This window comes from Nicotiana tabacum, chromosome 4, assembly GCF_000715075.1.
Source record: "Nicotiana tabacum cultivar K326 chromosome 4, ASM71507v2, whole genome shotgun sequence".
Classification (NCBI taxonomy): Eukaryota; Viridiplantae; Streptophyta; class Magnoliopsida; order Solanales; family Solanaceae; genus Nicotiana; species Nicotiana tabacum.
Genome location: NC_134083.1, coordinates 133,940,773 through 133,951,488, shown reverse-complemented (window position 1 = coordinate 133,951,488; position 10,716 = coordinate 133,940,773). Strand labels below are relative to the sequence as shown.

General features: G+C 33.7%; 1 protein-coding gene across 1 annotated transcript; it reads left to right on the top strand.

The window, feature by feature from the left end:
* The first annotated feature begins 364 nt into the window (after positions 1 to 364).
* On the top strand, positions 365 to 5,976 carry LOC107783686 (putative LRR receptor-like serine/threonine-protein kinase At4g37250). Its single transcript, XM_016604701.2, has 2 exons — positions 365 to 1,987; positions 5,130 to 5,976. Exons 1-2 carry the CDS (start codon positions 649 to 651, stop codon positions 5,759 to 5,761), a joined length of 1,971 nt encoding a protein of 656 aa, XP_016460187.2. The 5' UTR covers positions 365 to 648; the 3' UTR covers positions 5,762 to 5,976.
* The last annotated feature ends 4,740 nt before the right edge of the window (positions 5,977 to 10,716 follow it).

Below are 10,716 nucleotides of genomic sequence, written 5' to 3'. Positions count from 1 at the left end.
TCCTTAATGAGTATGCCCAAGGCAAATTCATCACTTATTATGGATCAGAGAGTGTATATATATATATATATATATATATATATCCACTTGGTTCAAGAATTCAAACTTCATACAGTAATTATTTAAGTCATTTGATGGGAAGTTTGAATAATTGTACCTACCAATAAACCACAAGTTCAAACAATGAATGAATTAAACCACAGATACTTCTCTCCTGTTCTTTACTCCACTTCACACATCTCCCATCCCAAGGTAGAAACATGTGAATAGTAAAACAAACCCAAAATTATTACCTGAATTCCCCAATTAAAAACCCCCGCTATAAGCCTACATTAGTCAAAACAAATTCAAATCCAACAAATGTACAGTATAGTAGTAGCCAGTAGCTACATCACTTAAAGCTGCAAATAACACCTCGAAAATCACCCCATCTTTGTTCAAACTCAAAAAAGCCTTCTTCTTCCTCATCTACTGTGTGTCTGTGTGTCCAACTTCTTGTTGCAAAAATAGCAACTTCTTGTTGCAGAAGTAGCCACTTTGATCATTCTTGAAGCTGTTTTCTCCATGCAAAAAAATGAAATCTTTACTATAAAGATTGAATCTTTATCATTCTTGTGATTAAAGATTGAATCTTCACAACTCTAAATCATGAATCTTTCAAACCTTTTAGCAATTCTTATTCTTTGTTTCTTCACATTTGCTATCTCTCCTACTTTTGCACTGAATTCAGATGGACTTTCATTATTAGCTTTAAAATCAGCTATTTCTTCTGACCCAACTGAATTTCTTGCTTCTTGGTCCGAATCAGACTCATCACCATGTCATTGGAATGGAATCACATGTGATGATCAAAACCAGAAAGTCACTGCCATTTCACTCTCAGCCAAGAATCTCACTGGCTATATCCCTTCTGAAATTGGTGCACTTTCAAATCTCTCAATTCTCTCTCTTTCTTATAACAACTTCTCTAAACCAATCCCAATTCATCTCTTTAATGCTACTTCACTTCACTCCGTTGACCTTTCACACAATGCCTTCACTGGTTTTTTGCCTCAGCAAATTACTTCACTTAATAACCTTAATCACCTTGATCTTTCTGCTAATTTTCTTAATGGGTCACTTCCTGAGGAGCTAACTGAGCTTACTCAGCTCATTGGGACTTTGAATCTTTCGTATAACAGATTTTCCGGCGAAGTTCCGGCGAGTTATGGTAAGTTTCCGGTGACGTTGAGTTTGGACTTGAGGCATAATAATCTGACTGGTAAAATACCTTCAGTTGGGTCATTGTTAAATCAAGGGCCTACTGCATTTTCAGGGAACCCTTTACTTTGTGGGTTTCCATTGGAGACTCCATGTGCAGAGCCAGAAGCTCAAAAACCTAGTGTTTTGCCAAATCTTGAAAACCCTAAAGATTTAGGGTTTGTAGAAAAGGGCAAATCTGGAAATGGGTCGGTGGCGGTTTCTTTAATCTCCGGCGTATCGGTGGTGATCGGAGTGGTGTTTGTTTCAGTGTGGGTGTTGAGGAAAAAATGGAAGTTGGATGAGGGCAAAATGGGGAATGAAAAGTTTGATAAGGAGAAGTCACAGTCACAGGAGGTGGTTGGGGTTGGGGGTGGGGGAAATGAGGGGGAGGGGCAAAAGGGTAAATATGTAGTGTTTGATGAAGGGTTTGGGTTGGAGTTGGAGGATTTGTTAAGGGCATCAGCTTATGTGGTGGGGAAGAGTAGGAGTGGGATAGTTTATAAAGTGGTGGCGGGTGGCGGCAAGGGATCGGCGGTACTCGGTGGCGCTGCGGTGGTTGCTGTTCGGAGATTGAGCGAGGGGGATGCAACGTGGCGGTTCAAGGAGTTTGAGACGGAGGTGGAAGCCATTGGGAAAGTCCAACATCCGAATGTGGTGAGGCTTAGGGCTTATTACTATGCAAGTGATGAGAAATTGCTGGTTACTGATTTCATCCGCAATGGCAGCTTGCACAATGCCTTACATGGTAATTTCAACTCATTTCTTATGTGAATTGTTTAAGTTTATGGTTTGTGTTGCTTAATTGAGGTTAGGATTCATCTGCAATAGCATGATCATAATGTGGTAAACTTATTAATGTGATTGGCTAGGTTTCGTTGAAGGTTAAGTTTTGAAAAATGCCCTACTCACCTTTTCAACACCTCTTTTTTTCTTTCTTCCAAATAACTGAGAAATCTCTTAGGGTCAATGGAGCACAATTTGAAACTCGATGGATAATAGACTTCACACATCGTGCTGCTATATCAAAGCCCCTAGGGATTTCATCTTTTGAGTAACTCCTTAGTTGAAGGAAGAATTATTAAGAGAAATTTCAAATATTTGTTGTCCTAAATAAGGGAAGTGCATAATTTGAAATCAATATTTGGTTTGTACTTCGAAAGTAGTATTCCCTCCGTTTAAACTTAGATGATGTGGTTTGACTTGACACAAAGTTTAAGAAAAAGAAAAAAAAGACTTTTGAAATATGTAGTCCTAAAAGCTGAAGGATAAAAGCTTTGTGGGAAAATGAAAAAGTTTAAAATTAAATTGTTTCCAAATATAAAAATATATCATTCTTTTTGGAATGGACTAATGAGGAAAATATCATCTAAATGGAAACGGAGGGAGTAATAAATTAGAATAGAACAGATGCCTGCCATGAAATATATGTAGAGCTGTGAACGATAGGAACTTAACCAAAATACTGGGGAAGGTATAGCCATTTACACAGAATAGGTTAATGAGCAGAGAGAGGGTTATGGGTGAAGCCTGCATAGTAACTTATGCAGAATATATCCTTTTATTGCAAATGATTTTATTGTTAGGATAAGGACATTTCGGGTGAAATGTGAAGTGTGAGCTTGCACATTGAAGTCATGGTTCCACTGTTGGAGAAAAATTAGGTTAATATGCCAGTATAATTAATGCACTTGTGAGTAGCTAGATAGATAACTGTTCTGCTCTGCACAATGTAATAAACTCTGTGTCCATGGTTCATCAGGGATTTATTGATAGATCAGACATGAGACAGCGTTCAAGGTGGCATTGTAGTTGACATTTACGTCCAAAAAAAATAAATCAATTTCTACTTAATTCTAGTATAATCAAACCTTTCTGTAACAACATCCTTATATATCACTCATTCACTATAAAAGCCAAGTTTTTCTCGGAACCGATTTCATTCCAAATGCCAAAGCTAGTTAGTCTTTGTTTTATAAAGGAGAGAGCCCTCTGCTGGGCATTGAATTGTATATGCTTGGGATCGTTTTTAAGGATACTTTACAGAGAATATTATTCGTTCCAATATTCCTTAGCAACAACTTCCATCGAGGTTTTGAGCATCAACTAAAAGGGCAGCCCGGTGCTTTAAGTTCCCGCGGGATTCGAGGAAGGGCCGGACCATAAGAGTCTATTGTATGTAGTCTTATCCTGCATTTTTGCAAGAGGCTGTTTCCACGACTCGAACCCGTGACCTCATGGTCATATGACAACAACTTTATCGGTTACACTAAGACTTTCCTTCAATTTTGAGCATCAACTATCTTGGGGAAATATCAAGATCCCAAATTATATCCTTTACCTGGGATTTTTTAAAGCATTAACTACGTACGTACTGGCCTTCTCTTTCTTTCGACCGAGAATAGGTTGGTAATGGCCGAACAAAGATAAACTATCATGAAAGGAAGCTGGTGTGTTGTGGGGGGTCTCTACATGCATGTTTCTTTCTAGTCATTTTCTTTTTCCCCTTTTTATATATATTGACTTTGTCACTTACAATTTATCACCGATATCATTTCAAAGCTCTGTTACAGTAAAGTAAACTTTTTCAGACTAGTCCCACTTGTTTCATTTGTTTTTATTTTACTCGCAAGCATTTATGTTTTTCTGTTTTCTGGAAAACAGCTATGCAAGTGTTAATCTACCTCAACCTTTGATAGCACTTGTTCTAAAGAGTGCTTTCAGTCCCATTTTGAAATGCTGTTTGTTTCTTGTGATTCACCTTTTCTGGTCCCCCCACTATGGCTTCTTCTCTCTTGTTTTCTGCTTCTAGAGGAACAGAATTTATGTGGCCTAAGATATTGAATGTGGCTTTAAGGTTATAATATGTAGACATTCTGAAATAAATTCTAATTTAGCGGAGAAGTTTATGACATTACACTTCTTGCTATGCAAATCTAAAACAAAAAAGACTATAGGCAAGACTACATAATTCGTTTAGGGAGTCTGAAATTCTGGTCTCTTTTTCTTCGTTTATCTAATGGAAATTTGAATACTAGTCTTTGATTTGCTCAATTCTATTTTTTTCTCACGAACTTTCCTATTTCGCTCTTACGTTTTGTATTTTATAGTAACTGTGTGAACCAATCTATTCACAAATGGAAATGCAGAATACACCTAAGCTCCTTGTCATTTACTGTGGGGGTGGTTTCTTGAGAATCAGCTGATTGCTCTTGTTTCATATTGAAATTTCTAGACCTCCATAAAGTAGCCAATTCTGGTACACCTGACCTATTTTATTGTTTTTTCTTACTCTGACTACTATCAGCTCTTTTTCAAGAACATGTTTTTGGGCCATCCATTATTTGTGATCATGGTCTGAAAAGCTGCTGACATAATTCAAATATAACGGACCCTACCATATTCAGCTCATTATTGTTGTCCTCAAGTTTACTCCAAGGAAGATATAGAGTGAAAACAAAATGTGGCTTGAATCAGTTGTTAAATTATTCTTGAGGTTCCACAAGTCGTATACAACAATAGCAAATCCAGTATAATCCCACGAGTAGCGTTTGGGGAGGGTAGTGTATACGCGGACTTAACCCCTACCTTGAAGGTACCAACTCACAAGTCCTATATGTCAAAAATATTTTGGGATTTCACAATTGAACTTTAATGAATTATGGTATATAGTTACCCTTTTATGATTATGTGAAATACTTCCACTTTTCAACAAATTCCGGAACAAGTACACATTCCGGGAGTATTTGATTTTGCGAGAAAGCTCTTAAGATTTTCCTTGTTTGCAATTTTAGGTTCTTCACTGTTTAAATGCTTGGTATTTTCAAGCAAAATCTGGTTGTTTCTCGCATTTTTTGATGCAACATAATGTTTATCTTTTACCATTGCAGGAGGACCTGGTAATTCCCTGCCACCATTGTCTTGGGCAGCTAGACTGAAGATCGCTCAAGGCACAGCTCGGGGTCTAATGCACATTCACGAGTGTAGTCCTAGGAAGTATGTTCATGGGAACATAAAATCATCGAAAATCCTACTTGACGATGACTTGCAAGGTTACATATCCGGTTTTGGGTTGACTCGACTTATTTCAGGCTCCTCGAAGCTCATTAATAGTAGTACCAAAAAGCTGAATACAAGTCAAATCATAGTAAGTCCTAAAAACTCAACTTCATCATCCATTATGTACGTGGCACCTGAGTCTCGAGTTCTTGGCTCCAAGTTCACACAGAAATGCGACATCTATTCATTTGGGATTGTGCTTTTGGAGATATTGACTGGTCGATTGCCAGATGGAGGATCGGAAGATGATGGAAAGGGGCTCGAGAGTCATGTTAGGAAGGTGTTTAAACAAGAACGACCCTTGTCCGAGATCATAGACCCTGCTCTCTTGAATGAGGTTCATGCTAAAAAGCAAGTCGTTGCAGCATTTCATATTGCTCTAAACTGCACAGAACTGGATCCTGAGCTTCGGCCAAGGATGAGAACAGTTACTGATAACCTTGATCGCATCAAACTGCAGTGAAGGGAAACTCAATGGTATATCTCGTAAAAAGCTTTTGAGTTTTGGTGACCACCTAATGCAGAAGCTGTTTAGCGTTGTGAATCGGATTTTTCAGTTTATGTTGTACCAAAGCCTAGATTAGGTGTTCCTAGTTATAGCGCGTTGTAACTCTAGCGATTCAGTGGTCTTTTTTTTTCTGAATCATCAATGAAAATTGCTTGCTAACCACCTCAAAAGACTATTGTGTTTTATATTAATATTAGTGGCGTATGCAAAATTTTTTATAAGCGGTGTCACGATTTTAAACAGTAAACAAATAATAATTCACCATAACAGCATATTACAAAACTATTATTCGAAGTATTTTTATAAAATATAACTCAAGTATATTATTAGATATGAATTTTTATTTTTTGAAATGTATTCAACATAATCTCATTATACTTTTTAACATAACCTCAACATAACCTAATGCTATTCTTATCAAAACAAATTTATGTATCCTATGAGACTTGTCAATTTAAAAATAATCATACTTATATGTTGAATGTGAAAAATAATTAAATGGATTCTTGTTAATTAATTAATTCAAAGGCTTAATTATTTGTTCTCAACATTAAAGAAAATAATTATTTTTTGTTGATTCAAATTCTTCATATTAGCTCATCCAATTTTAAATAATTAATTATAATTTTATCTAAATTATATTATCAAAGAGTAAAAAAAAAAAATTTTGATATTTCACTTTTTGGATTTTTGCATTTGTAGACTCATTAGTGTGCTTGAATCTTGTCACCCACTTAAATATTTTGTTAGTGATTTTTTCAATATTGACGGTGTTATTTTCAATTATTATGTTATAATAATAATAATAATAATAATTGCTATTATTTTTATTATTAAAAAATAGGAAGAAAGAATGAAAATTCATGCACACGTATTGTCTTGGATAGTCTAATTAGGATTAAAAAAGTTAATGATATTAATTCCTTAGGTGAATGAAGTTCCTACATATTAGGGACTTTCCATAATTTAAAACAATGAGTGTTTTAATAACCAACATTTTAGTTGATCTGAAATTCCTAAATATTAGGAAAATAATTAATTTACAATTATAATTTTATCCAATGTGAAACCTATTCTAAAAGGGTAAAAAAAACGAACGATATTTTGATAGGGGCTTCCTACTTTTAATATCTATATATCTATATATATATATATATATATATATATATATATATATAAATCACTATCATTAGTGAACTACGTTTGACCATTCATTCAATTCTGCAAATTGTTCTTAATCAAATTTGAATCATGAAAAAGAAAATGAAAGAAAAAAAATAGCCGAACAACTTATAATACAAGTCAGATAATTTGTTGTTGCATAAAATATGCAAATGTGACTCCTGATCCATTAGTTTAGTGTAATGTTAATGCTTAAGAGGTCAATGAAGAGGTCAATGATTCAAATCTCGACATATGTTTTTTTATTTCTAGATGAGGCACAAAGATTTAAAACAAAAATGAAGCTCGTATGACGAGATGAGCTACACAACTTTTCTTGTTAAGCGGTGTCACTTTATTAAATTTATCCTTATTTTTTCATGTTGGGTTTTAATTATATACTAGTAATAGCATCCCGCGGATGCGGGAACACTAATCATGTCAAATATTTGAGTTATTTGGATTATTTATAAATAATCTTAAAATTTAAACTTTCTCGCTAAATATAGATAATTATTGAATATTAATTAAGAAATACTACATGAAAAAGATTAACTATTTCTTAAATCTCCTAGTTATAATTCTACTTTTTTTTTTTGGTGCAATTCTCAACGGTGTCATTAGATCCTAAAAATAGTTAGAAGGCAAAATAATAACTCATATTATGGCAAAACAATCAAAGGTTAAGACTATTAATGACTCTTTGGATACGGCTTGATTCTTTTACTACTACTTGAACTCTTATTTGGTGTGTTTATATCTTTCAAAAAATATTTCTATTTTAAAATTTTAGTTTGTAAAACTTTATTTTTCAATAGTAATTATTTTATAATAATGTAAGTGAAAATATTATCCTTAATTCAAAACTCATTTTCGTTGGCTATCTAAAAATTTTAAAAAAATTCTTTAACCAGTGAATTTTTTTTCCAGTATGATTCTATTTTGATGTTTGACATTAACCATGTAAAATCAGAGTTATTTGAATTAAATGTAAATACCCTTAAGATTTAAACCTTCTAGATAATTATAGATAATCGTTAGATATTAATTAAGAAATACTACATGAAAAAAGACTAACATTTTCTTAAATCTCGTAGTGATAATTTTATTTTTGCACCATTCTCATAGATGTCACTGGATCCTAAAAATAGCCACAATGCGAAATAATAACTCGTATTTATGGCAAAGCACAAAGGATGACACAATATGAACAATTCTTTGGTTACGACGCGACTCGTTTACTACGATTTGAACTCTTACTTGGTATGTTGTTATCTTTAAAAAACTATTTCTATTTTGAAATTCTAATTTCTAAAACTTTATATATATATATATATATATATATATATATATATATATATATATATATATATATATATATATATATAAAGTCATATATATATATTTCAATATGACTCCATTTTGAGTTTATCGATATCTCTAGCCCCAGATTTTGAATACCCTATATATACAAATTTTTTGTTCTTTGAATTATTAAATGTTAAATTAGTTTTTTTGTTATTATATAACATTACATATATTTTCTTGAATTTTCCAAGTAATTTTTTTTCGACACCATAAATTGTATTTAAATTCAAATTCGAATATCATAGTAGTTTGTTAGTAATAGTAATTTTTTAAAAATGACACACAATATTCTAGGATATCCTTATCTTATAATATATGTATTTGAGTGAAAAACAAATATTTGAAATCGATGAGATCAACTTCCAATTTTTTTTATACTCAACAAAGATGAAACAAAAGAAGAAATGCATTGTCATCTCTTATTTCTGCTTTTAAGATTTTTCATATATATTTTTCGATATTTATTCTCCTTTATCTTATTTTTTATGTCTTTCTTTTATTTTTTTACAAAATATTAATTTATTTCTCTATAAAGAATGAGTTTTAATTGAAATTGTCTACATAAGAACTTTACTTATTTTTGTAGTCTTTGGTTGAAATTCTTTCATATTTTTCTTTTGGCTTTATCTAATCAACCTAAATAGGTGTTCATCTAACCATTTAAATTAAAAAAATTGAAGGCTGTGTAATTTATATATAATCCATATATTATATGTGTATAATCATGTGTTGTCGGTATATCATCTATGTATATTAGCTATAGAAAATAAACAATTAATCTGGATGGATTTTTATATAAATATTTCATAAGATTTCGATTTCTTGATTTTATCCATGATATGACTTCTATTATAATAATTTTAAAAACTCTCTACTAAAATTCAAAAAAATCTTATCTTTTTATTTTTAAAGTTACATTATATTTTAAAAAGTAATCCCACTTTGAAATAATTTGCTTACATTTAAAAAAAAATATTTCACGTCATACCAATTTTTTGTAAAAATATACTTTTTATTACACTTGAAAATCGCTATAGAAACTATCAATTAGAAACCAATATCCCTCTTGTTGAATTCGAGAAAAAAAAACCTTTCACATAATCTAATGATTCAAAACTAATATTTTTCAAGGAAAAGAAATATTATACCCTTGCAATGTTGGCTTGACTGCAGCTTAATGATGAAGTTTCAGCTTATACCCTTCAATTCCTAGAAGGTGCTAAATTAAAATTAATGATAGCAATTGTATAGCCAAAGTTTTGTTATTTGTTTGATGTCCACAACAACAACATACCCAGTATTATCCCACACCGTAGGGTCTGGGGAGAGTAGTGTGTACGCAGACCTTACCCCTACCTTATGAGGATAGAGAGACTGCTTCTAATAGACCCTCGGCTCAGGAAAGCATAAGCACCACATTAATGAAAATATAGACAAGGGACAGCACCAAAAAGCCTTATAAAAAGCAGAATAAAAACAAGATAGTAAGGTGATCAACAATGAAAGAAAAAAACAGTTAGTCATAAAAACCTACTACCAACCGAAAGCGAGATTGCGTGCCAATACTACTGTTATGAACACTCTAGACTACCTACTCTACTACTCTAATCCTCGACCTCCATACCTTCCTATCAAGGGTCATGTCCTCGGTCAGCTGAAGCTGCGCCATGTATTGCCTAATCACCTCTCCCTACCTCTTTTTTGGCCTACCTCTACCTCTCTGTAGGCCCTCTAATGTCAACTCTCACACCTCCTCACCGGGGAGTCTGTGCTCCTCCTCCACACATGACCAAACCACCTAAGCCGCGCTTCCCTCATCTTGTCCTCAATAGGGGCCACACCCACCTTGTCGCGAATAACTTCATTTCTAATCTTATCTAACTTGGTGTGCCCGCACATCTATCTCAACATCCTTATCTTTGCTACCTTCATCTTCTAGACATGAGCGATCTTGACTGGCCAACACTCGGTCCCATTCAACATCATCGGTCTTATCACTACTCTGTAGAACTTACCTTTAAGTTTTGGTGGCACCTTCTTGTCTTATAAAACATCGGAAGCGAGTCTCCATTTTATCCATCCCGCCCTAATACGATGTGTGACATCTTCATCAATCTCCCCATCCCCCTGAATAATAGACCCAAGGTATTTAAAATTTCCTCTCCTAGGGATGACCTGCGAGTCCAGCCTCACCTCCCCTTCCCCTCCTTGAGTCTCACCACTGAACTTACAGTCCATGTATTCTATCTTGGTCCTGCTCAACTTGAAACCTTTAGACTCCAGGGTCTGCCTCCATACCTCTAACTGCACGTTCACACTGCCTCATGTCTTGTTAATCAATATAATATCATCTGCAAATAGCATGTGTAACGACCCGACCA